At 46.6% G+C, this 26,538-nt stretch overlaps 1 protein-coding gene across 15 annotated transcripts in view; it reads left to right on the forward strand.

Annotated features, from left to right (window-relative positions):
* The first annotated feature begins 3,135 nt into the window (after window positions 1-3,135).
* Ikzf1 (IKAROS family zinc finger 1) overlaps window positions 3,136-26,538 on the forward strand; it is an 87,827-nt gene continuing 64,424 nt past the window's right edge. For 2 of the 15 annotated variants that reach the window (XM_039092065.2, XM_063273233.1), the window contains exons 1-3: window positions 3,735-3,877; window positions 18,239-18,292; window positions 25,460-25,576. In XM_039092065.2, coding sequence (XP_038947993.2) covers window positions 3,748-3,877; window positions 18,239-18,292; window positions 25,460-25,576 — 301 coding nt within the window. In that variant the 5' untranslated portion in view covers window positions 3,735-3,747. The other 13 variants (NM_001107237.1, XM_006251494.5, XM_039092066.2 and 10 more) reach the window with 13 other exon arrangements.

Genomic DNA, 26,538 nt, shown 5'->3' on the forward strand with positions numbered 1-26,538 from the left:
GTGAATCTCTGTGTTTCAGAAGCAGAGGACAAGACCTTTGCCTGGTTGCCAAGGGAGCTCACAAGAGGGGCTTCTTCTGGGCTCCCAGGGGCCTCCCAGGGTCCCTACTGCCAATGGGACCCTCACCCAACCCCTTGTTCCTTGGTCCACTGTCCTTCACTTCAGCGGTCTGTGAATAAAAGGAAGGAAACCAAGACGGGAACCCAAACCCAGGATCCAGGACAGACGTCACACAGCCCAGCAGCCACCACTGGTGTTCAAAGATGAAGAAGCAGAAGCTGGAAGTCATGAAAACTGGGAAAAAGAAACCAAAGGATTGGGCGTTGTTAACAACAGTGCACACAACTCCTCAGTTCCCGCCTCTTGCTCCTGTCCTTTCTCGAATAGATTGGCCAAGTTCTCTTGAGCTAACTTTATAGAAAAACTATGTACCAAAGAATTCTTTTCCCGTTATTTAAAAAAAAATGGTGTTGTTTCCCTCCTGGTGCCTGGAGGAAAACAAGCACCCATTAGACTGATGTTAGCAGGTTCTTTAAAACTGAAGAAAACTACAGTTAACTGAACAATGGCACGGGGAACATGGTAGCACACCTGTGATCCTGGGGAGAGGTGGAGGCAGGAGGATGAGGAATTCAATGTCATCTTCTGTTACATAATGAGTTTGAGAGTAGCCTGGGATGTATGCAACCTGGAAGGAAGGAAGGAAGGAAGGAAGGAAGGAAGGAAGGAAGGAAGGAAGGAAGGAAGGGAGGGAGGAAGGGAGAAAGGGAGGGAGGGAGGGAGGGAGAGAGGGAGGGAGGAAGGGAGGGAGGAAGGAGAACAGCAGGCAGGCAGGCAGGAAGGAAGGAAGGAAGGAGAAAGGCAGGCAGGCAGGAAGGAAGGAAGAAAGGAAGGAAGGAAGGAAGAAGGCAGGAAGGAAGGAAGGAGGAAGGCAGGAAGGAGGAAGGCAGGCAGGAAGGAAGGAAGGAAGGAGGAAGGCAGGAAGGAAGGAAGGAAGGAAGGAAGAAGGCAGGAAGGAAGGAAGGAGGAAGGCAGGAAGGAGGAAGGCAGGCAGGAAGGAGGAAGGCAGGCAGGAAGGAAGGAAGGAGGAAGGCAGAAAGGAGGAAGGCAGGCAGGAAGGAAGGAAGGAGGAAGGCAGGAAGGAGGAAGGCAGGCAGGAAGGAAGGAAGGAAGGAGGAAGGCAGGAAGGAGGAAGGCAGGCAGGAAGGAAGGAAGGAGGAAGGCAGGAAGGAGGAAGGCAGGCAGGAAGGAAGGAAGGAGAAAAGCAGGCAGGCAGGCAGGCAGGCAGGCAGGAAGGAAGGAAGGAAGGAAGGAAGGATGGAGGGAGAGAGGGAGGAAGGAGGGAGGGAGGCAGGCAGGAAGGCAGGAAGGCAGGAAGGCAGGAAGGCAGGAAGGCAGGAAGGCAGGAAGGCAGGAAGGCAGGAAGGCAGGAAGGAAGGAAGGAAGGAAGGAAGGAAGGCAGATGAACAAGGCAGATGAAATGTTCCCATTTCATCAAGTTTCACCTAAGTATTAGCACCCCTGTGGAGAAGATCCACTAAACACAGGAGCCTCAAGCTGGGAAAGATTAGGCCACTTCAGAAAACTGATGACTTGTTAGCTGACTCACAGTATCCCAGACACTGTAAAATTCCCTTTCCTCAAACTGTCTTCCAGCCCTTGTGAGAACAAAGTCCCCAGCTGAGTCCTTACAGGACTAAGCTCTGAACAAGGAACCTGGGGTTAATTCCACAGGTGGTGTTTATTCTTTCAACAAAAACCTTGCTAAAGAACTGGTTATTCGGTGATTATTCCCGAACACATTAAGTGCTAACACTCCTAACACTCTGAAAGTGGCAATACAAGATATTAATTCATAAACAAAACAGCCAGCATAAAATTTATCATTTTTTTTACCTCTAAGGGCATCAATGTTTTAAGTGACCTCTGGTCTCTTGGTATCTGTCCAGAGACCCCCAAATTACAACTTTAGCTCCACGTGCATGTGGGGGAGCGAGAGAAGGGACCCTAGAACCTAACTCTGCAGTGCACCCCACCACAGAGAGATGTTGGTGGTTAATGGGATAAATAATAAATACATTCACTGATACTTCTGCTCCTCCAGCATTAACGGCAGCATCCTCCATAGACCCTTTTTAACTCTCAAACGATCCCTTGGGGGAGACTTTGTTATTACCCTAAGTTATGACGTGGAAACAGGCCTGGAGGTTGTAAGCTGGTATCAGAAAGCACAGGTATCTGGACTTGTACACTTAGAAGAGCACACCTTGCCGGATAACCGTGTCTGAATCCATTCCGTAGGACTAGGCAAGCATTTAAAAGAGACACGTCTGACGTCTTAAGGGTGCTTGAACGTCTAAGAACTAGAGATATCCAAGACCCCTTACCACCAATCTAGCCTCAATCCCCTTGCACCTTGCACTTTCTGGTTCTAGCGTCAGCAAATTCTTCTAGAGGCAACTCCTGGACACAAGGAAGCCAACCAGAGTTTGGAACACTCACAAAATATCACAAAGGAAAAGGGAGAACGAGGAGTAAGATCGAAGAGCAGTTTATAAGTCCGGTCTCCCTGGGCTTGACCCATGAGTTGACTTGGCTCAGGATCTCTCCAGTGGCACATGTTCAAAAACAAACTGGTAGATGTTGTCTAAGCTGTCCAAGAAAACTTGTCTATGTGTTGAAAGGACTTCTCTCCAGAACAGTAGAGCTGCATGGGTCTGCTACGGAAGCCAGATCACAACTATCTAGACAGCTGTGTTCCCAACCACACTCAACTGCCCTGGAGTCGCATTGTCTGCCTGTCCCTGTGGCTCACTCCTCTTGCCACCTGGGAAGCCTGTGTCTTCCTTTCCACCTGCACAACCTATCTATCTATCCCTTTGAGGCCCAGAGCCTTCCTCCCAGCCACTATAGCTGCCTGTTCTCCTCTCAAGGGTACACCGGAGTTTAATTTTGTGCCTTACTAAGTGGTTTTGAAAAATGGTGAGGCAAGCCCACCCCCACCCAGGCAGGGACACTGCTGTGTCTATGGAATTCAAGATTCTCCCTCTGAGCTCAGGGTTACTGCCTGTCTGGCCCCCTTCGGGTGTGGCCCAGCTAATCAGAAGGATGATGGGCTCTTTGTAGAGTGAGCTGCAGTCCTGACTCTACGCAGGCACTCAGTGCCTGACATGCCTGGGAGAGGTCTGCGGAGCCGTGGAGCGTGGTGCAGGATTGCCTTGCTCCCACCTCTGCCCACAGACCCCTTCCACGCTGGCGCGTGCACACAGGCCGGGATGTAAGGCGCCATCCTAACTTCTGCCGTAAGCAGGTGGGAGGGAAGAGACGCGAGAGGTATTCCATTGGTTGTCTGGGAAAATGAACTGCACCTTCTCCTCAATCGCACTGGATCAACTTTTCCCACCCCCTAGGGTGGGCATCAGTACCTTCGGGTCTGAGCCCCAACGCGGGAACCCAGGGGTCCCAGTTTCAGGGACTCGGCTGTGCACACGCAGCGGTTGCTCTTAGACACCAGGGAAAGTGCCTTACAGTGTCCCGTGTCCCCCCACTGGGCGAGTGAGCCTGTGTCACGACCGCCCGGCTGTCCCGCGCGTGGCGCTGCGGCCCGGAGGCCCCTCCCCCTCCCCGCGGGTCCCGCACGTGCCGCACCCCTGCGGGTCGAGCGCGGGTCCCGCGGTGGCGCGGCTGAGCCGGACCAGCCCGCGGGCAAAGCGCGGGCCGCCGCATCCTGCGCGGGGCAGCGGCGCGATGCTCCGCTGGAATGAGGAAGCTTGGCGCCGAGGGGAGGGCCCGGGCGCGCTGCGCGCGGGGGTGGCGGCGGCGCGCCGAGCGGGCCCGGCGCGGGCAAGCGGGCTGCAGCCGCCGGCGGCGCCAGCAGGTACGGCCGGTGCCCGCCGTCGCCCGGCGACCCTCGGCGGCCGGGCCCGAGCCCCGTGCGGCTGCAAACTTTGTATGCGCGGCCCGGCGGGTCGCAGAGTTGCGGTCTGCAAGCGGGACCCGGCGGCGGGCGCGGGGACGGGACGGTGTCTCCCTGTGCCCGGCTCCGCATCGCCGCCGGGGTCCCGAAGCCGCGTGGCGTGAGCGCGGGCCGGGTGGACTGTGGGACAAGCCGAGCGGGAGGCGGATCGCGTGCGCCAGCCCAAAGTTTGCTCGGTGCGGGGCGAGGGGCGCGCGCTCCGGGCGGCCGCAGGTGGTGGCGCGGTGAGCCCGGGCCAGGTGCGCTGGCAGCGGGGCGGCGCTGTCGTGCGGGACGGCCGGGCGGCCGGGGGCTCGGAGCCGGGTCGGAGCCCGCGGGGGGCGGGGAGTGTGGCGAGAAATGGGGAACAATGCGAGTGAGCAACTTGAGGAAGTCATTGTGAAAGAAAGCTGGGAATTGCTCCGCGGCCAACTTAGCAGGGCACTCTAACAAGTGCCTGTGCGGCCGCGCCCGGGCCGGCGACAGCAGCAGCCCGGCGCAGTGCAGCCCATCCCGGGACGCTAGACCGCGGCAGGCGGAGACCCGGTAGGTCCCGCGGGGTGCAGGAGTCCCCAGATCCCCGGCTGCTCTTCGCGCCCCAGGATCATTCTTGGCCCCCAAAGCGCGGCGCACAAATCCACGTGAGTGTTTTCGAATTAAATTTCAGTAGGAAAACTTGGGGTAACTGGTGGATTTTTGTTTTTTCAAGTAGGAGTAGGAAAGAAAGGAAAAGTCATTCGAAATCCATAGTGTCCGTGTCGCTCACTTCTGTCTTTTCCTTTCTGAGGACTGTGAGAGCTTTGACTTAGGTCAAATCCTCTGTCTTTTTAGGTTGGGGTTGCAGGTGCGAGACCAGGCCAGTTGAGGCACTTCTGAGTAGCCCGGGGTCCCAGGAAGAGCACGTTCTGCTTTTCTGTTTAGGCTTATATCGACATATCTAGCGAGATTACAGAAGCCAGCGTTTTCAAAGTCATGGGTAAAGACTTTCCTTATTTTTGATGCGACAGCTATTTGCTCTACTGATAAGATCCTGTCTGAGTTTGCTTTGTGCAAAACAGAAATGGCCTGAGTATTGAAACGCGTACTTTTTCTCATCGCCCTGTCTGATCCCAGGTCATGAAACTGTCGCAGGGAGACCCTGTTATCAAATAAGCATCAGGACGCTTGCAAATTATTGGAAACATGCATTTTAAAATTGCCAAGCATCACTGGTGATTCCCAAGGAATCTTATGAGCCTTTGATTTCCTTCTAATTTGGGAGTACAGGATATGGCATTTGGTGACCCAAAGGGGTATCAATTCAGAAGGTCTGAGCCAGAAGCCGTTTCCATTTTCTTTCGGGCTGGAGCCCACCTAGAGTGAATTTTAAGGTGCGGTTTTGCTCAAGTAACCCACGCATAATTTCTCTCCCTGCTGCAGACAACCTATTTCACCTTTGAGCTACCTTGTTTTAAACTTAAAAAACCAAAGTGGTGTTAGGGAAATAGCCCTTTACTGATCCAACCTACCTGTAGAAGAATTTTTAAAACGTTGAAAATGTATATAATACATAATACTTTTTCATAGACATTGAAAGGCTTTTAACGATTGGTTCGTTTGGGTTATGAATCGAGACGGGGGTGAAGTCAGTAAGAAAATCCCAGAGCCTGCTTCAGGGTCTTTGTTTGAAGATATTTGTTCTAGGAGAATGAATTCATTCTTTTTTGTGAGATTTTTCAAGGTAACAGTTTAAACGTTATTCATATTATGTTAGTACATGTCCAAATTGTTTCAGTGACAAATCAGATTACTTGGTATAAGACACAAAATTTAAACGGGAACAAATATCCAGGACAAAAGATTTGTCTGCTTACTTGGATCAGCACCCTATAATTCACAGAACATGTATTGAGGACATAATGTAGGCACATCCATGTAAATGACAGTGGGGCACTTCACTGACGATACAATTCATTTGGTAAAACATGAATAATTTCAACTTTCCCCGCAAACACACATGGCTGTTCCTTTTGTCGTAGAATAAAATATTTGTCCCAGACATGCAAGGCACTAGAGCTGATGGCCAAAATGTTTCGAGTCTGATGCTTTCGTGTTTTGTTTTGTTTTGTTTTTCTCTCATGGTGACCACTGAAACCTAGAGTTAAGAAATTCCAAAGAACCTGTTTGTTTAATTCATTGGTGGTTTAATTTAAGGGCCAAACCCCAAATTTAGAAGCCATCACAGCAATAATAGCCCACCATGGCGGCCTCACAAGCAGACAGGAGCTGCTAATAGTGTGGATGCGTGTGACGTTTGACTCTTTCGAGAAGTTTGTGTACTGTCTCCTAGAGAGAAAGCAAATGGTGGTTGTTCTTGTAGCATTACCATTGTTGAGAAATTAAGATCATGGTTAATTTATTGCCCAAAAGAACTAAAGCCCAGCAGAGCCGTATGCCCCTGACATTCTCTTTACTAAACTGAAGGCTGAGGATTAGAATGATGTTTCTTTGCCCTGAGGAAGTCTTCTCCTTGATTTGAATTTGTGTGCTTCATATTTGGTTAATGTAACAGCACATTGTTCAGGACAATGTCAGAACTTCTGAAATCTGACAGGATGGTAGATAGATAGATAGATAGATAGATAGATAGATAGATAGATAGATAGATAGATCAGGATTACTTATATTAATATATAGGAAATAAATTACATGTGTACATATGTGCACACACCTGCTTGCACATGCACAGAGCACACACACTGTGTGTTTTGAGAGAGGCTTGAAAGCAGCGATGAGAGAAGTTTTAACATTCAATACACCTAAGATGGGGAACTAATTTCCTTCATCTTATTTACTTTTGACTCTTTTTTAAAATATGAAATAAAATGGTCTCTCTGTGATGGCAAACCGGGGCATAGTGTTAATTGTATACTATTAGGTAATTTTGAGGGGTTGCCAAATTTTGCACATTCATGTGCTGTCACTGCAGTTAGTCAGGATTCATCAACGCTAGCGAGAAGAGCATTATGTCCCCTGAAATATTTGACGTTTCAAAGCAGTCTAGGTTAAAGTAAGTGGCGCTTGCCATGTGCTAAGGAAAGTGGGATGTGATCTCAGCACACTAAGAGCCTTTGAGGTCCTTGGGAGCCATTAGCTGCTGATGCCTGTTTTTAAGACAGACATATTTTGGGACACTGTGGTTCCTCTTAACGGCAGCTCCTTCTCTGGCTAGAAACCTGTGAGGGGGACCGCTTCCTCTCCTGGAGCTCTCCCAGCTCACTTCATTGCCTAGGTTTGCTGTGCAATCCTTAACATTTCACAGGAAAACACACGACCTGTGACTGCAACAAGTGATCCCTCCTGGGGATACAGAGAGAGAAGCAGAAATCCATTACACATCTTGAAAGAGATCTTGGGTTTTTGTGTTTTTTTTTTTTTTTACAAATAAACAGGAGGGGGCACTTTTTTAAAAACTCTAGATTTTAGGATGCATAACTGTAGGGCTGAGGAAATGCTCACACCGGTGTGCTTCATATAAACCACTGTTTCCTCACATTCCTGTTCATTTAGTTCAGGGCTTTAAACCCCAGGGTACTTTGTCCCATGGCTGGAATATATGCTTCTGTTCTTAGAATTCCAGTATCCCCTCTTCAGTCGTGTTTGTTTGGTACAGCCCTTAGCAGCTGGATGATAATATAACAATTGTTTTAAGATGCTTGTAAGCATTTTTGCACACAGTACTACTATGTGTTATAAATGAACCATACCCGCCAACAAAAGTATGATTTGCAAAATATTTCTAAAGGTAGAAATGGGTATCTGCCCTGGTTTTTGGGGTGGGGGTATCCTATGAGTTCTTCATGGCAAAATCTCAAAGGGGCACAGACACTGGCTGAGACACAATCTAAGGACAAGCGGCAAACTATTTTCCCAGGCATTTTCCCGTTTTTACGTTAGACTATAATAAACAAGTGGATGCCAGGTGTCTTCAGCCAAACAGCTGGTGATAAGTGTTTAAAAAAGAAAAAGGTGAAAAAGCCCAAGTTTCAGGCATGGAGGCCATTGGTTTTCTTTGCAGGCCTGGGAGGGGTGCTTTTCCTGTGACCATGTCTTGCCAGGGGCAAGTCGTAATTCCTGTTGACGAAAAGAACACCCCTTCCCACCCTATGTCTGACAAATCAGACATCCGAATGATTTCTGAACTCATGGGTTAAGACAGGAAGCATAGGCTCCCTTCCTGTGTGAGTGCTTCCCTGAGAGAAAACTAGCTTCCCTCCTCCTTTGCATACTTGGCGACTGGCTCTACCTTTCTCTGAACCCCAGTGGTGTGTGAGGGCCAGACTGGGACCTTGGAGGAAGAGGAACAGGGATCTGAGGCTCATCCAGGGACCAGGGTCCTTCCCAAGTGGCTACTCTGAGGGGACTCAGACCAACTCTGGATTTGCGTGGCAGAGAGAGCCAGCTCTCGTGTGGCCTTGGGGAGGTACAGTCCTGTTGGTGAGTGTCACATGGTTTGGCTTCTTGTTGTACTTGCTTGGCTTGAGTTAGCCTGCATGCGTGCGTTCCTTCCATCTCCTGCCGGAGGTTTTGGTGAGCAGCCATCATCCAGAGTGCCTCCCTGCCACCCCTGCCCAGCTCCCTGTCTGGTGGTGATGGAAAACATCATTAGGCACCGTCTGTGTGTTCTGCTCTCAAGTTAGACCCATGCTCCACCTCCTGATGGCTTGTGGCGCGGGGCCATGGCTTAACGAATTGCTTAAAATGGGCCCTAATTAGAGCAAAAGAGCTTTCTTCATCTTCGCTCAATCGAGTGAGCATTGGTTCGGGTGGTTTGTTGTTTTTCTTTTTTTTTTTTTTTTTTTTTTTTTGAGAGCAGCTCACCTCAGCAGCAAATCTGACACTTGCCGCCATTTTCAAAAGCAAAGTTTAAGGTGATGGGTGGAGGGTTAGGTATAACGGACTACAGAGTCTGTTAAGAAATCTGACCCTGTCTCTCAAGCTGTCCTCCTTGCTGTCTCACAGACTCTTCCCTTCTCTTTCTTTCTGCTGTATGTGGTATTTTGACTAAATTGTTGAGACAACCAATTAATGAAGAGTGTTCTTCAAACTCCTAGTGTGTGTGTGTGTGTGTGTGTGTGCGCGCGTGTGCGCGCGCGCTACGTTTTTGAGATTCCGCGCTGACTTACACTTTATGATATTTTCTGTCGTGCTCAGACTGTTAGAAGATGAACAGTGTGCTTTGGAATAATCTTGTGCCAAAGCTGGGCCTTCCGTGAGGACCAACTTAGCAAGCTCAGATCATTTTCAGTTGTATCACATTTTCACTGGTAAATTTGGAGCAAATAAAATTCCACAAGACCGTTCCTTTGACCTAATGGGGAAAAAAATGTTTAATTTATCATCTTTAAGAGACTTGGAAATGAGGAGTTGACCTTTTGTAAGCTGACATGAGAGACACTCTTAAAAAGTGCCCCAGCGTTCTTAATGGAAGCTTAGAGAAAGTCATCGACCCCCTAGCGCGAGCCCCACTTTCAGCCTGAAAAAAAAAAGTGACCTTTTCTCCCTCATTTGTGCTGAGTTTTGGGTAGAGTAGAAAACTAAAGTAAAGGTAAATGGTGTCTCCCGCTTCATCGAATGAAAGCCAGCGCCTACGTATGTCAGGTCCTTAAAGCCAAGGTTAGCAGTTACTTTTTAAAACACGGTTTGGAAAGTTCTAGTTCTTCCCCACCAAGAATGTGTTGGTGCTTTATCACGAGGTAATATAGGTCCGATCGAATTTAAAGGACTTTCTCCCGAATTAAGAGCACACGGGACTTTTGTCGAAGTAATGAACTTTCCTGAAAAAGACTTGGAGCGTTGAAAGCTCATCGCTGCTGTCCGTTGGGAGACTGCAGAACGACAACAGTCCAGGCAGGCATGAGAACCAAGCTTCCCTGTGTTTGGCTTTCTAAAGAGCAGTTTCTGCCCGTTTATAAATAGACACGCCGATTTTTGTAAGTGTGCAAATGAGGAAGTTGTGAGGTTCCGTGAGGTTCAGCTGATGACCCTTGTCTCCTGGGTTTGCATGAGGGAGGACCTTGTAGGTTGAAGGTGAAGGATTCTAAAGCCCATCCAGATAACCTGGGTTGGGTGGACACTTGTTACAAATAGGTCTCTATCTTGTCCATGATGCGTGGCGTTGGCATGACCGTCTTGAAGATGCTTCCTGGTCTGGGTCAGGGGACACAGCTACTGAGCCCATATCATAGAATTTTTCTTTCTTTCTTTTTTTTTTTTTTTTTTTGAAAATTTTTTAGTTAAATCCTTAGGATCTAACTGGAAGGTCAATGCAGACAACCAAGTGGCATTTTTTTTCTGTCATTGTTAAGTTTATTGCCCACAGTTGGCATCATATAACTATTTCCCCCTCTGTTGACACTACAAGCATCTTGCTTATCCCAGTAGAAATCGGGTGAACAAGATAACTTCCCAAAGTACTGAAGTCCTTAAAAGACCATGATGTGATTTAGGGAACTCAGTATTTGGATATAAATTACAGTACTGTGAACATAGTTTTGAAGAGAGAACACATTACTAATTAATATTTTAATAGTTTTTATTTTTGTTAAAAAGTGATTTCATGGGGTTGGGGATTTAGCTCAGTGGTAGAGCGCTTGCCTAGGAAGCGCAAGGCCCTGGGTTCGGTCCCCAGCTCTGAAAAAAAGAACCAAAAAAAAAAGTGATTTCATTTTAAGTGACGATAGTTGATTTTTGTAGTTGATTTTTATAATAGCACCAACATCAGTTCTAGTACATTCGGGGAAAATGGCCACAGAGTGCATGTGGCCTGCCCTACCTAAGTGACAACAAGCAGGCCATCAGCAATTCTTACTCCTCTCTGGAGCAAAGGCTAGACGCTCCTTAATACGGCTGGGGTGTGCTAAAGTGAGCTTTTATATTTTAAAAAAAAAGTAATAAAAGGCCAGTGTATGTCACAAGTTCGGTGATGGTGCTGACCCGGGAGTGTGAACAGTGTCCCGTCTCTTGAGACGATAAGGAACGTGAAAAGCAAGGTATGCTGGGACCTAGGAAGTCCTTCTTAATAGCACAGTGAACAGTCAAGTCAGAGCACCTTCTCAGTTACATTGGGTCAGTCTGCACGTGAGGACTTCCAAACCTCTATGAAGCTCTGCACGGCTTGACTTCTTTAGGCCCAAACCAAATAAAAGCCTTTTGGCAAACCAACCGACCCAAGCCCTTTTAGCTGAAGTAGAATGGCATTGTAGAAAGTGCATCAGAGGCGCACTTTCTTAACCTTATGGAGGTACAAGTGGTTTCTCCCCCACCACATACATCTTGGCGGTTGTATTTTTCAAGTATCCACGTGATGGAATTTACTTGCATTGTCTACATAATTTCACCGCCAAAAGTCACAGTGAGATATTGTAATTTTTGTGACACCGAATTCTCTTACTAATTTTTTTTTTAAAAAATGTTGTTAAGTTTGCACTTATCTTTGAAACTAGACCAAATAGGAACTTGGGAGAACCGGGTTCTGCCTTCTCTTCACAATTACAAATTACCAGCACTTCCTTCGGGAATTATCTGTGTAGATCAGTCTTGTGGAAGCCGTTGCTGTATTTTAAAGATGGAAATCTCGTCCGCGCTGCTGTATCTCCCTTCCAGCACACTATATCATACAGACAGAGTAGAGTTCAGAAGACAATGTTTCCCAGCTTGTTCTTTCTTCCCCTAAACGGTTCTTCCCTTAAATGATGGGAGTGTGAAAAGCCAGTTCTTTTTGAGGAAGCTACTTAAGCAGCACCCACTGTTGATGGTCCAAATCAGAAAGCATCTTAATTGCAACTGTGTGCTTCTCCTCAGTGGCCGGGAGTGGGCGGCCGGTGGGGAGGATAGAGAGGAAACAGGGCTTTGCTGGGTGGACACGGTTTACCTGAGGGAGGAGAGAAGCCAAGGCACCACAGAGTGTCACATCAGCACACGTGTGAACCTCTCGCCTCCAATTCCATTGTCTACATTTTTAAAATAGCCTTCCTTGTATAAGATCCAGCATCTTTCCTTTTGTTGACTCTAGCCTGGGGATTCATTCCGATGCCCAGGCTGACCTGAAACTCATAAACTCACATGTAGCCTAGGCTGCTCTCAAATGTGTGCCTGGGATTACAAGAGTGAGCTACAGTGCCTGGTTCCACCATTTTCTATTACATGTCACAGAACAGGTCCTCGGTCATGCCTTCTTATTAGGAAGCAATCTTTACTTTGTGTTCTCTCTCTCTCTCTCTCTCTCTCTCTCTCTCTCTCTCTCTCCTTCCCTCGTGTGTGTGTGTGTGTGTGTGTGTGTGTGTGTGTGCGCGCGCAAATGGTCATGTATATGTGTGCACTCACATGTGTAGAGGTTAGAGGGCAAAATGGAGAATCTCCCTCAATCTCTCCCATTATGGTTTCCAAACCAGAGTCTGCCCCTGACTGGCTCAATGGGCTGTCAATCTAGCCTCACAGATCTTTTGTCCCCACCTCCCCAGCACTGGAATTACAGTTGCATGCTAGGCTTTCTCTGAGGGTTCCTGGGATTAAACTCAGGTCCTCACGTTTGCCTAGCAAGCGCTTACTGACTGCGGTATCCCTGTAGCCCCTTGGCTGTATTTTTAACAGACTTCCTTACTTCCCTTTGACCCTTCTTCTTTTGCATATCAGTCTCTGCCCACTGAGGGAAAAAGGTGAAGCCAGGGCTGCACATCTGAGTGATTTGCCCTGGAGACGAAGGTTCACAGAACAAACTCCTGGAGTCTTCTGCAGCTTAGCCGACTGTGGGAGGAGGGACGCCGTGAACACTAAATTGGATTCCTGTGCTCCTGTTTAAATCGTGTTTTTCATTGTTAGTTGCGCCGGCAAAGCTCTGGGAAATAATCATGAAAGTGTGTAGATTGGCAGCTAATTTTTGAAAAATGAAAAGAATCAGGTGAAATAGGAGTGCTCAGAAGTTTTTTTGTTCTCCCAACCTGTTTTGTCAAATCGTACACAAACCGAGAAGGTCTCTGACTAGATACAAAGATATCGCATATAGCTGCCCTTTCTCTTTGAGCATCCCTTTTGAAAAAAATACAGCGTAATCCATAGTGATATGATAAATTTGCAAAAAAATGAAATGTTCACTGTACAAATGAAAAGACATGTCTCTCACAGAATAGTGTGTTTTATTAAAAAGGTTTGTGACCTAGGCATGTTTAATAGGTGATAGTCTTGGACTCAACCCTGTCTGCTACATATGCATTTACTTCCTGCCTTCAGATAAGTACTGTTAAGTGGCTAGTCCCAAGTATCCCTGGGACAGCTTCACCAGCAGGAAAGAAAACCACCAGTCACATTGGTATAACTGTCTGACCAGAATGTAGTTTCTGCACAAGATCTGTTATGAAGAAGTCTGTCTAGGTTTCAGGCTCTTGTAAAGAGTGAGCTTATATTCTAGCCAAATAGAAGGGGCACCTTTCTCTGTCTGTCAGACATTTGGATCTTGTCTCCACTAAATATGTGATGACATATTTATGGAGTTCTTAGAGCAGGAAGAAGAAGGCAGATACTATCATCCGATGACTGCAAGTTCGGAGCTCAGCTCTGCTGTTTGTTGACTGTAGCCTTGGGCGGGCAGCTCTTGCTTTATGACCTTGCTCATAGCCTCTTCTGCAAAATGGAAGTGATAAAGCAGACCCCAGTGACAAATCAGCATTGGATACTGTGCTGGACTCTGAGCTAGGCTGCCCAAGAGAGTGTTGGGAAAAGCTGGCTATTCACAGTCGCAGGAAAGCTCATTAACAGTTTATCTCTCAAATGCCTCACAGGTAATGGGCTGCCCCAGAGGTACCTGAACTCCTTTTCTTGCTATAGACTGGGTCCTCAAGGATCCTTATAGAGCGTCTCTCCACAGAGAGATAACCAGGCAGTCTTGGGAGAAGGAAGGGCATTCGCCTTGAAAATAAACACAAAAGTTAATGTACACTATTTTTTTTTTAATCTCAGAGGACGTCTTTCAAAGCTTGTGAAAGTACAGTGCAGGCCAGGTAACAGACTAACATCTACTGACCTCCACTTCTGCCTGACAGCTTTGCATATCATGTGCTTAGGTGACCTGCATGTCAGCTCTCTGCATAGCCATACCGTTTGGGCAACTTGAAAAGAAAGACATTTGTGGTTTCTGACTGGCGTCTAGTTTTTTTTTGTTTTTTTTTTTTCATTTTGATTTAATGAATCTAGGCTCAACTTGTGAGGATTCTGGAACAGGCACTGGGTTGTGACATAAGCACCACAGGGAGAAGTGCCAGCACCCCTTGAGGACTTCTACTGAGCCCTCCTCTGGGCCTTACAAGTTAGAAATGGGCCAGCACTAAGGAAGACCTGGCCTGGCAGCTTACCTGGAGACAGCAACTGCCCAGGGCTGTTGGATGATTCTCCAGGAGACAGCCAGGTGCCAGGCTGGTGGCAATGGCCTCTGCCTGTCAAGAGGAAAGGCTCCTGGCCTCCCAGGAAGACTCCCATCCTGTGTAGACATTCAAATCTGTGCTTCCTGCCCAGCCCCCAGGGCAGCAGGGGTCCTTCCTATGCAGTCTGAAACCTGGCACCTACCCTCCTGCGTTTCACGCCTCTTCTCTAGTGTTGGTGATGTGTTGACTCCTTCTGTCTGAATCAAGGAAATGAAACCTGTATGTCCCTGTTCAATCAGAAAAGAGAAACAGACAGGAAGGGAGAGGGGGAGGTGGGGAGAGAGGGAGATGTAGAAAGAGAGAGTCAGATGAAGAAGACAGGAGATGCAAAGAGATCTGGAGGGACGGTGGGGTTATGAGGAAGGCCTCGCTGCTCACTCTCCTAAAGAGCCAGCCTTGGGCAGCCTCGGTCATTCTGGCCTGTACTTATCTCTGCATCTCCTTCCCCTTGTGCAAGATTCAGAACTGCCTGCTCCGAAGGAACAATAAAAGCATTCATGTTTAGAAGAACTGCCCAGGCGAGCGCTAGTTTGCTGACACTGTGGCTTGCTCTCCCGTGGGTTGCCTCTTGCTCATCCCATGCAAAGTGGACCACCACAGCACCTTTCTGTGACAGGCTTATTCCTTCTGACACCCATGCCCAGACCCGAAGATGTTGATGATTGGCTTTGGTGAATGAAAGGTCCTTGTTTTGTTTAAAGCTGAGAAAGAGAGCAGTATGTGCAGGTGTGTCTGTGTGTGAGTGTATGTGCATGTGGAGGTCAGAGGATAGCCTGTGAGAATAAGTTCTCTTCTTCTCTTCCCATGTGGTTCCTGGGGATCAAACTCAGGTTGCCAGATTTGAGGGCATCATCACTATTCTTTTGAGACATCTCTCTGGGCCCTTTAAATCCTACCCTTCCCCCTCAAATGCCCTGTGTGGCTTCCACATGACAGAAGAGGTACTTTGTAGGTGTTTTGTAAGTGGTACCTGGTGGTCAGCATAGTACCCAGGATGGGTTAGAGTTCTTCACGACACTTAGGGATGTGCTTTATAAACTTTGCCTTGAGGGAGGCCAAATGCATTTCCCCTCACTCTGCATTGGTGGGTTTACTTCTTTAATCTTTACCCCGAAAGATGCAGATCTTCGGTTTGGGGACATTTGAGGAGCTTATGAAGTCTCTGCAGAATTCCTGGGACACAGGATAGACTGACTCGAGCCCTTAGCTTAAATGTTGTCGGGGGTCTGAAAACGTTGTTGATGGTTGAACTTTAAATGAAGCAAGGGACCCTGCTAGCAACAATAGTAGTCACAAGTCCAGGGAGGGTGGGGTTGAACATGTGCATGCAAAACTAAGTGAGATACACTGTGTCACAGGAGTCCATGTACTCTGGCTGGCAGGGAGTCTGTCATTAAGTGACCCCCCCCCCCAGAGCAGCCGTGTGCAGAGGTGAGCTACTGGGATCCTGACATGCACCTGTGTTACCACAGTGCCCACGGGGACTTGCTCCAAACACTGTCAGTGGCCTCACTTGTCTGTCCCCAAGATGCATGACAGCTGGCTCCTTTGTCCACGAGATGACTTGTTTAGAGAAGGGCGGGTCTGAAAACTCACGGGCCTGATAGAACATCCGTTTTCATTTGACTTGAAAGTAACTTGGGTAGATTCTATCACTGCTCTCTCATCGAGTGAATCAAGCCTTTAGTGCACAGCCATTAAAATACAATGATGACACTGTACAGTAGCTAAATTAAATGGATATTAAAGAAAACACTTTAACAGTACCTCTGGAATATGGTTAGTGTCTTATTTTATGAAAAGCATAGAAACACACACGGAGAAAAGCTGGTTGGTCCTAAGTGGCAGAATTTACATGAATTTCTTACCCCCCCCCAAAAAAAAGGAAAAGAAAGAAAGCAAGCAAGCAAGCTAGCTAGCTCGTTCACATCACAGTAAGTTCATTCACAACACTTTGTGTTGGAGTTAGTAAGTTCTACTTCACTAACCAACATTAGAGCACCTCAGAGCTTGTGATGAGCTTCACAAAGGAGTGGGTTTATTCAGAAAGCTACAGCAGTAAGACCTCAGCTCTCACTTGTGCAGCCCAGCCTCCCTCCCAGGCCTCTCCTCTAAGTCCTTCTTTATTGCTGTTTTTAACAGTTTCTTTTGGCACTGAAGGGCTGTGGGACTCTGAGTTCTGGTTACTCTTGTACAGGTTGGCCATCTCTGGGGCTGATGTGTCTCATTTCAGTGGTCGTTGGACCTTCCTTAGGGGTCTGAGCCCATGTGTACTGTGACAGAGTTTTTGTCTCCCTGTGGTCCTGGCTGCTCTCCTAAGTTCCTTATCCGCCTTGAAAATCCTCACAACCGAGACAAGTGATGCATGTGCCTTTCAGAAACAGATGAAGCCCTTCCCTATCCAGAAAGCAGGGCTGCTACTCATGTCTTCCTCACGACTAACAGTATTCTTGGAAAAACAACTTATTCCATCCACATATACCATAAGATACATTAATGATAAAAAGATATATGGAGTTTTAATTATATAGATAGTATCACATGAATTACATATATAGCTATATGACTTGTGTATGTATACATATATAAAATAAACAATACTTTCATATTGTTTAATATAAAATATATGCTACATGTATATATATACCATGTCTTACATATGATTCTATGTTATATAAAACTATGTACATATGTGTCCCTGCCTACACAGTTTCCCAAACAACTGGAATCCCTATCAGTTTTCAGGTTTCTTCTAAAAGCAGGCCTCAGCCAATAGGCCCATAGCTGAACCAAAGAGATGGTGGTACCCAGGAAAAAAAACAAAGGGACCTGACTTAAATTCAGCAGATAACCCGAGTCTGCTGACAGCGATGGATGTCTAACAGACCACGGTGGGCAGATTCAATGAAGCCATCACAGTATTCTGCTGGACATAGATTTCTTAACATAACACCTAAGGGTACCTGAGGTGTGGCCCAGGAGCCAAGTCCACCACCGTCATTTCTCTTCCTCTGTGTCTGGGTCCGCCCTGGTACCTGTGGTAGTCTGTGTCTGTGTAGTCTATGGAGCGCTCACTGTGGCCTCTTCCTATGCGTGTTTTCAATTCACACCAAGATGAGGAGACAGCGTGTAAAGCAGGTGGTTTGAGCCCTCTCCTGGCTTGTTCTGTCATCTCTGTCTGTGAGGGAGCCCTGGTGGAGTCTGCAGCTAGAGCCGGGGAGTGGGGGACAAGGACAGAGCATGCATTGCCCATCTGCCAGGCTGGAGGTGTATTCATTATTGATGGAGGTAGTACGTTGCTGTTCAGATATGCAGCCTGCCTGGGTAAATGAGACATTCTTCAGCAAATTGCTTCGTTTTTTGATTGCTGATTGTACGCGTGTCACCAAGCTGACTCAAGGTTCATCGATGCATGCTCAGTAAATTAGAAAGAACATAACTATGGATCAGCCAAGAGAATGAATTCTGTGCCTACAATGACCCAGGGCCATTTAATTTTCTGCTTAATTTTGTTGCAGTCAGTTTGCATTTTGGGTTATTATGCAGTAGGAAATTAACAATAAATAACAAATTTGGTCCTCCTGTGCTTGTAATGATATTTTTATAAATCTTTGTAATGCTGTTTTTTAAAGGATCAAGGTCTGTGCTAGTCTGATACTCCAGCAAGCATGTGAAGAGGAAAATGCATTATTCTTTCTAGATAGCCTTGTTGTTAAATAGCATAAGCATTCTCTCTCTCTCTCTCTCTCTCTCTCTCTCTCTCTCTCTCTCTCTCTCTCTCTGTATTTTTGCTTTAAAGTAAAATCCATTTCTCTCTTCTCTTTCTCAGATAATCTGAAGACAATGGATGTCGATGAGGGTCAAGACATGTCCCAAGTTTCAGGTGAGACCTTGGGTGATCGCTGTATGTCCAGAAGTTGTGCTGGCTATGCCTGGGGGGAGCTAGCAAGGCTACCACAAAAGCCATGTGTGTCCGTGCTTAGAGAACTTGAACGTTAAAATCCTCCCAAATGAGATTAGTCTGGCAGCAATTCGAAAAGGATTAAGTAAATGCTGTACTTTAGGAGACAGTTATAATGGATTTGTCTACCAAACATACAAACTGCACGCCAAAGGTGGCATTTAAAAGATAAAAGATAAGAGACGAAGAGGAGGCCACCGCATCGTGAAAGGAGCCCGGGTCAGAGTCAGAGCACTTGCCACATGAGAACGGCAAATCCTAGCTGCCTAGGCTTTCTCCTCTTACCAGACCTACAAAGTGAAACACTCAGAGAGCGGGAAGGTGAAGTTGGGCTCCAGACTGTCCTGTGGGCAGCGCTAAGGATAGCTGTTCGGTAGATCCTGCCCTGCTCCCGCACGCATGAGTGTATGAGGTCCGGTACTGCCTGGCCCTGTATCTGGACAGTACCTGGAAGCAGACTTCCTGGATTTGGAGGCTTATTCAGTATTTCTGATTCAGAGCCTCCAGGCTATTCCCCAGTCCCAGAAGCCTGGCTTCTCTATGGCACTGGCCAGCCAGTCATCTGTTTCTTGGCTGCTCTGTCTCCTTGGGTTCTGAAGGGTTGTTGATTTGTTTGTATGTTTGCATTTCAGTCCAGGTGAGTTCTTCTGAGGGGACCTGCCCTTACTATGTTGTGCTGCCCAGCTCACTGGAGGACCTGAGTCTCCCCAGGTCTACCCCTCTGAAGATGGGCTTGCAGCAAGTCCCATGTGTTTCTCCCATGCTCCATCAGCTCTTTCTTTCCGTTGTAAGGCTCCAGACTTAAATGTCCCACAATGCAAAGAGTAGTGAATGGCCACTTTAAAAAGGTGTCCATCTTATAGCTTTCCTGGTTGAAAGTAATGAGTGTGGTCTCTCTTCTGTGCAAACAAACCTCGTTCATGTTATACAGCCTACCCACTTCAGTTTAAGGAATTCATCTTAAAAATAAACTCTTACAAGTAGATAAAACACTTAAGCCCATGCTCACAGTGCCGTTGCCATTGATACTTAAAAACTGTGCTGTGTGCACAAACCTGCACCCTCAGCTCTTAAAAAGGAGGAGGATATGAATGTGCAGATATGGAAAGAAACCTGAAGCAAGCATATACAAAAGTGGAAAAGATACAAAGTATGGTTCCGTGTGGAAATATACAATAAATTACACACACATGTGTGTACACACATTCTGCACACTTGTGTGAACAGTCAGTGATTCTACACTATTAGATTCTATATTAACCCTGACTTCCCCCCTGAAGCTGAATGTTAGAAGAAAGTGGTGCGCTGAGGAGGAGAAAGAAGACGTTGCTCTTGTCTTGTACTCTGTAGAGTTTACTTAACTTCACTTTTTTTTTAATGCTTCCTAAGCAAATTGGCTACATGAAAAGATGCTGTTTGGCTTGTTGGAAGTTTTGTATTTAGCTTGCCATCCCCCAAAGCCCAGGAAAACCTAAGGTAGGATGATGGGCTCTGCTTTTGGAAGATTTCACCTACTGGGCTCACCCCTTAGAGCTGGATTGCTTTGAATGAATTTCTGTGGAGAAATCCCAAGGGCAGGAAGAATCCCATCTCTTCTTTGCTGCTTTGACCTCAGATGAGCTCTGAGCTTATATGTTGCAAGATGCACTCAGTGGTCCACACCCTTGGTCTGCGTACTGCTTATGTCCTGCTGTCCTAAGGTCAAAACGCTATGCTGGAGATGAAAGCAACCCAGATGCCCATCAGTGAATAAATGGGGAAAGTGTAGCATGTGTATGTATGTAATGGAATACTATTTAGTCATGAACATTGGAATCCTGTTGTTGAGGGCAACGTGGATAGACTAGAAGAACTTTGAGTTAAGAGAAAGAGCCCAGGATCTAAAAACCAAGGGCGTGCACACATTCTCCTTTTTCTGAATTTGCTCCTATAAGTGAATAGTCTGGGTTAGTGGGCTTGCCACCTACACATAGACATTGGAAGGTTGTACACTACATGACGAAAACCTCAAACATCACACTGTACCACATAAAACGTGAGCAATTATTGGGTGTCAGTAACAAATTTAAAACAATAAAGATACAACATCCCCTAGCCTTGAGCAAACCTCTAAAATGTTAGCTGTGAGGAGTAGTCAATATTCTCATTTTTCTATTTAGATCCCAAGGCTTCCAAAAGCCTTAGTTTCTTAAACTTCCTTTTGTTGCCCTTAACTGTAGGGTACTGTAGGCTGCCCGGAAGGAGAGGACCATTGGGGGCAGGAACAGCAAAACAGCCTGAAGACCCCCTTCACTTTCCTTTTTTTGTATGAAAAGATTTAGTCTGAAATTTGCTCTGTGTGCCCACAGGAAAGGGGTGACCCCCTGACCAACCGTGATGGAGCTGCTCATCTGTCCATCCTGAGCATCCTGAACAATAATTAGAGCAACCATACAGTGTGTCACACTTAGGAAAGAATTACACACTACCTTTGCACTTCTTCAAATTTGATAATCTCCCAATTCCAATGTTTCCTCCTTTGCTAAGACTGGAAAGAAAGTAGGAAGGAGTCACATAGGAAGGTTGACTTGTTATTTTGTTTTGTTTTGTTTTGTTTTCTTGTTTTGTTTCTCTTGAAGCCCTGGGGGGTGGAACCCAGGACTTTATGCATGCAAGACAAGCCACTGAGCTATACTCCCAGCGTGTGCTTCATAAGAAATTGAGGACTATGATCCTGAGTCATTTCTTCTTCAGGAGATGCTCAGACCAAGACCCTAATACTTTAGAAGCATACTCCTCCCTAGACCCCTGTCTTCCAGGCCCTTGGATTCTTCTTCCCTGAGGTGTACTCCAAACATGGACTGTGCCCTAATTGATGCCTCCTACCTCATCAACCCTAGAGGTTGACGGCCATTGCAGATCATGCCCCCCTGACTTGAGTCCACTAGTTGGGGAAACCTTACTGATAGGTACGTCCAGCCTTATGACACTGTCATCCTCAGAGATTACACGGAGGGACCGTGCAATAAAGTCATAAATTAATCACCAAGAAGCCCTCGATGCTTTACACTTTAAGCAGGGACTCCAGCCAGTGAATCTCTGAGGCTCCTCTGGCTCTCATCACCTGAGCCATGTATTTGTTTCTTAATGCTGTTTGTAATGTGTTTGCTGGAACGTGCACACAAGGAGCACACCCCGTGGACATACATAATCTGTGTAGGGAAGAGGAGCCTCATATATATTAAAGAACAGAAGTATCCGACCTAGTTAATCACAGTAAATCACATTGATTGAGCACTTGGAACTACCCACGTAGCATCCTAAGCATTTTCTCCTTTTTACCTTATTAAAAACTCACTGAAGGAGGATGCCATTAGCTCCACATTGCAGGAAGCTGAGACTCAGCCTAAAAGAAATTGACAGGAAGTCGCCCAGGGAGCCAGACAGTACGAGGCTACTTCAGCCCTAGGCTAGAAGTAACTTGCTCTCCCGAGTGGCGGTTCTGTAGTGGGCACATCTATGACCCTCAGGTATTATGTCCCCTCAAGTCCCTCTGTGTATTAAAGGTGCATGCCTTTGGGAGAGAATCCTAGAGCTTTGCCGGGAAGCTGGGCAAGCTAAAATGTACTTGAGAACTCAGTTACTTTTAGTTTCAGATTAAAGGCACAATGTCTTTAATTCGACCACAGAAACTTCTCCAAGACATTCTCGACACACAGGGAACAGTCAAGTTAAGTATAAATTGGTGTGATTATAACTTCGCCAGTTTTGTTTTCTAAGTAAGTGAAATTTCACTTGCCTTTTCAGGGTCATTCCATTTGACTCACTAAGCGCTCGCCGTCTTGTTTCTTCCACCCCATTGCCTTTGCTATCTGGTAAATGTATCACACAGTACTTCTGTGGTGAGCTACAGGGTACCAAGTGTTTACTTAACGAGTTAGTGTTCGTGACCATGATTAATTTTATTTTCACCATGGGATGGATTATGCCCAAGTCATGAATGTTAGCCTCTTGCTGTACCTAAGGAGAGAGTTCAAAAGCAGTGGCCATCTCTCCTTCCCACCAGCTCTCCAACTGCTTTAATCAGATCTGTAACCCAGATCAATTAGTGCATTGGGGTGTGTTGGCTTTACCTAGCACTTGCTTTTCTAAAGTAATGATTCAAATGGCCAGTGGGGCAAAAGCCAGTATGCACAATGATTTTGCCTATCAGAAAGGTTTTCATGAAATGGTGAATTTTCCTCAGGAAGAACTCCCAGCAGTGAAAAAAAAAATGCAAAGGTCCTTGGGCATCAAGCCCCCCAGAGTGATGAATGTCTCTGCAACAGAAGTCACACTGGGGGGCTTTTAGGCAAATCAGAGGGCCTCTTAAAAAACCATCAATGAGTTGAGGTGAGGCAAGGTTGAATTAATGCCACACTCTTGGCTACCACGTGAGTACATCCGGTTTTGCTCCTTCCAGTCTGGTTTTCGACTCCATACCCCTATACACATGGGGTCTCATCTGCTGTTCTTCCTTCTCCCTGTGTGGTTTCTTCTGCTCTGAGAGTTCCTATTGATCTGTCTGGCCCATGGCATTTTAGAATCATGATCCCTACTGTTTTCATTCCACCTTGTCCTCCATGGAAGAAAAAAAGGTACCAAGGTATAAGATGGGGATGCTGGTGAGGTGGCCTTTTAGCCAGCCATGGGTCCTAAGAAGTCCAGCTATTACTATGAGCACTGTCCTTAAGACAGTTGATTCTGTCCTTTCCAAGATGGATCAGCCACACTTTTAAAACTGGGTAACCACGAATCTTTCTGCATGAAACACAGCATGGATTGGACTGGAAAGTGCGGCATGCTTTTATTGGCTAAACTTAGAACCTTAGTACACATGTCCCTCCCCCACAAACCCAGCTCTAGTGTGGCCTGGCGTTGTCCATGGGCCCAGAAGTATCATGGATGACACCAAAGTTATTATACGGAAGACTATCATAGCAAAGCAAGTCAAAGCAATCCCATTTCTCCATCTCCCATTCCTACTCAATATTAATGCCAGCTGGTGAACCACAGGTCCCAGGGCTCCATTGACTCTGTGCCGACTCATGTACTGGCCTCTTAGGCTATGGCTTTGTTGCCAGGGGCCCCACTCCCAATCTCATGGAGGTTCCTTTTTCTAATTATTTCTTTTTATTTTTTGAAGTTATAGCTATCATTTTCCTCTTCCCTTTGCCCTTCGGAGGTTCTTTACTGGCCTTTCAGAAGGCAAGTGGTGTGCGTCTCTGCTCCCTCAGCCTTCCCCTTCCCCACTTCAATGTCTTTGTAAAGAAGATCTGTTTAATCAGATTTTCGTGTGGTTATTATCTCCGAATACCTCCCTAAAGTCCTTGAACTCTGAACATTCTGGGCCCTGGCTCTGTGTGAGAGTAAGAGCTGTCAAGTTGTTTGTGTAGCATCTGCATTCTCCTGGTTAGAAGCTCTCCTTGCTTACTGCGAAGAGGAGAAGCAGGACCGCACGTCCTGCCGCTGTTACCGTAAAGGTCTTCTATTTAGGGTGAGGGAGACGGGTTGACCTACTGCGCCAAGACTCTAGCACAATGTGAACACTTTCAATCAGCCTCTTGGGCTTTCTGTTTTTCTTTGGGAAATTATTATAATCTTACCCCATCTTTAACTATTTATCTTGTATCAGCTATCCAAATATACCCAATAATGCTCTCTCTGAAAATATGCCAGTTGCTCTAATCACAGCTAACCTGGGATAGCACATCGTGCTCTCTTTCTTAGCGATTGTAACCCTATTCCCCAAAGCATGTCTTTGGGGCCTGTGCAGGCTCTATTTCAGAGATTCCAGTAAAGCTTGTCTCGTGTACTTATTTTACTGATCTTTTCTGGCTCCTAAAAACGTTGGTGCTGTTCTTGTGACTTGACCCAATCTTCACACCATGTCTGGTCGAGTTTTCAGAATAGCTTACTCATTGACATGCCGTTCACATATGCTCCCAAAAGGCTGAGTTAGTGTCTGTTGGGAGGTCATTTCAGCTGTTGGGCCAAGTTGCCAAGTCAGCAGGGGCCACATCTGGTGAGCTGTGCTCTGATAGTCTACCTTCAGGATCTCCAGCCGGGCTTTCTTTTGGAAGTAGCTACGGTGGGTCAGGTAGCATAGATTTAGGGCCTCGCTCACTGTTTCTCCAATGTGGTTTGTGTCTATTCATCACTTTCAATCGGCTCCAGAAAGGTGGACACTTTCAGAGCCCCAGCCTCAATGAGAGAAGAGCATTTTCTACTAGTGATGGCTTCACTGTGTTGATCTCAATTTCCCCACTCCCGGAGCTGGACAAACCTCATTCTAATCCAGCCAATGATGGCTAGAGAGATGGGATTAGGAGGGGAGGGAGAGGCAGTGAAAATGGCCAAAAAAAACTGTATATACATGTGTGAGGTTATCAAATAATAACAAAGAAGGGAGGGGAAAGGGAGTGAGGGAGAAAGGAAGGGATATATATATATATATGTATAATTATCAAATAATAATAAAGAAGGAAGAAAGGGAGAGGGAGGGGGTGGGAATCCTACATTTTTGGACCAGCACTTACAGAGATGTAGAAATGGTGCTCTTTAAGGCTATGCCCAAAATTGACTGGTAGGTGGTTGGGTGCAAAGTTGCTTAAAAGTGTAAGATTAAAAAAATAATACAAGAGTCCAAAGAAGTAAAACAATGGAAGTAATTCCTCATTAATCCTATAAATAAAATTGAAGAAATAGGTCTGTATCATCAAAGTATATTGAGAATGTCTAAAAGCTGGTTTGCTCTGGAAAACAGCATCACCACATAGGCCCCGTAATATATCAATATTTATGTAGTAATTTAGTGCCAGGAATAACTAAGGTCACAAATGTTGTTTTCCTTTTGCAAATTTCTGTCCTCTGGTGTTTATTTAGTGCTTGGCAGTGATATTCATTCCTAGAAAGAGAAATACGTATTTGCCTCAGCAGGGAAGCATTAATTCGGAACAGGTACCCCTTCGTGCTGCCCTAGCGTGCCATCAAGGTGAAGGCCAGCCACTGAGGTTTTCCCAGAAGCTGAAAATGCCTGCCAGAAACTCACGCTCTGATTTGTGTCTGCAGGAAAGGAGAGCCCTCCAGTCAGTGACACTCCGGATGAAGGGGATGAACCCATGCCTGTCCCCGAGGACCTGTCCACCTCTGGAGCACAGCAGAACTCCAAGAGTGATCGAGGCATGGGTAAGTGGATCACCCTGCTGTCCTGCAGGCTGCACCATGTATGCAGTTAGGAAATGGCTGCTATAGAGTAAGGTAGGTGGGCTCGTTCCCTCTTGTCCTCCGAGGTCAGTCACAGAACCGATTTCAGGGATTCCTCAAGTTGGGACTTGGGTAATCTGTTTTAATCGATGTGTTTACTTTTAAGGCTGTTTTCTGTTGACTGCAAGTGACCTTGGTGTTACTATGTGCTGAACTGCATGGAACTACATGAAATACATTTACCTTAATTTAAAGGTCATTTTAAATCAAGGGATTCGGCCAGGGTTGGAGCATATAGATCTCCTTTGCTTAGGTCCTGAAAACACCCAGTGTGATAGGGGTTGTTTTCAAACCTAAACAGACCTGCCTGTGGTTCTCATCACAAGAGGCTCGTTCTGGGAAACCGAAGAAATTGTCCTTTTGCCATGCCACACAGGGAGAGCCCCTATTTCAGAGTCAGGCTAATGACTTAGTTCCTGTGGAGAAAGAGGTGGGCTTGCCCTGAAATTCCGCAGCTGCCGTGGAGCCTCTGCGGAATCACCCCGCTGTAGGTATGATTTCAGGAACTGAAAACGGGGCTGGTTCCTGGAGAGCCGGGAAGACGGGTGTAGTTCACGTGCTATAGATGAACAGGTCACAAGTGCCTGCAACATGCTGTTGGCACCGTGTCCCTTTGGCCATGTAGTGTTCGAGAGGAGCAGTCTTGGCTGGCACTGCTTGGTGGACCCTATGCATCAAGTACTCAGTCTCAGGTCCTCTTGGTGTGGCCCTTCCACTGGACATGTCACTTCTAGACTCTCCTCTCCCTGACTGTCACTGTGTACAATTTTCGGTTCAATTGCCTTTCATGATGAAGTTTAGAAAAGTAGTGATTCCAAACTTGAAAAATTAAAATGCCCCGGTAAACATTTCGCCTGGTTTGGCTGTAGCGGTTGACTTGGCCC

The sequence above is a fragment of the Rattus norvegicus genome, chromosome 14 (genome assembly GCF_036323735.1).
Source record: "Rattus norvegicus strain BN/NHsdMcwi chromosome 14, GRCr8, whole genome shotgun sequence".
Lineage (NCBI taxonomy): Eukaryota > Metazoa > Chordata > Mammalia > Rodentia > Muridae > Rattus > Rattus norvegicus.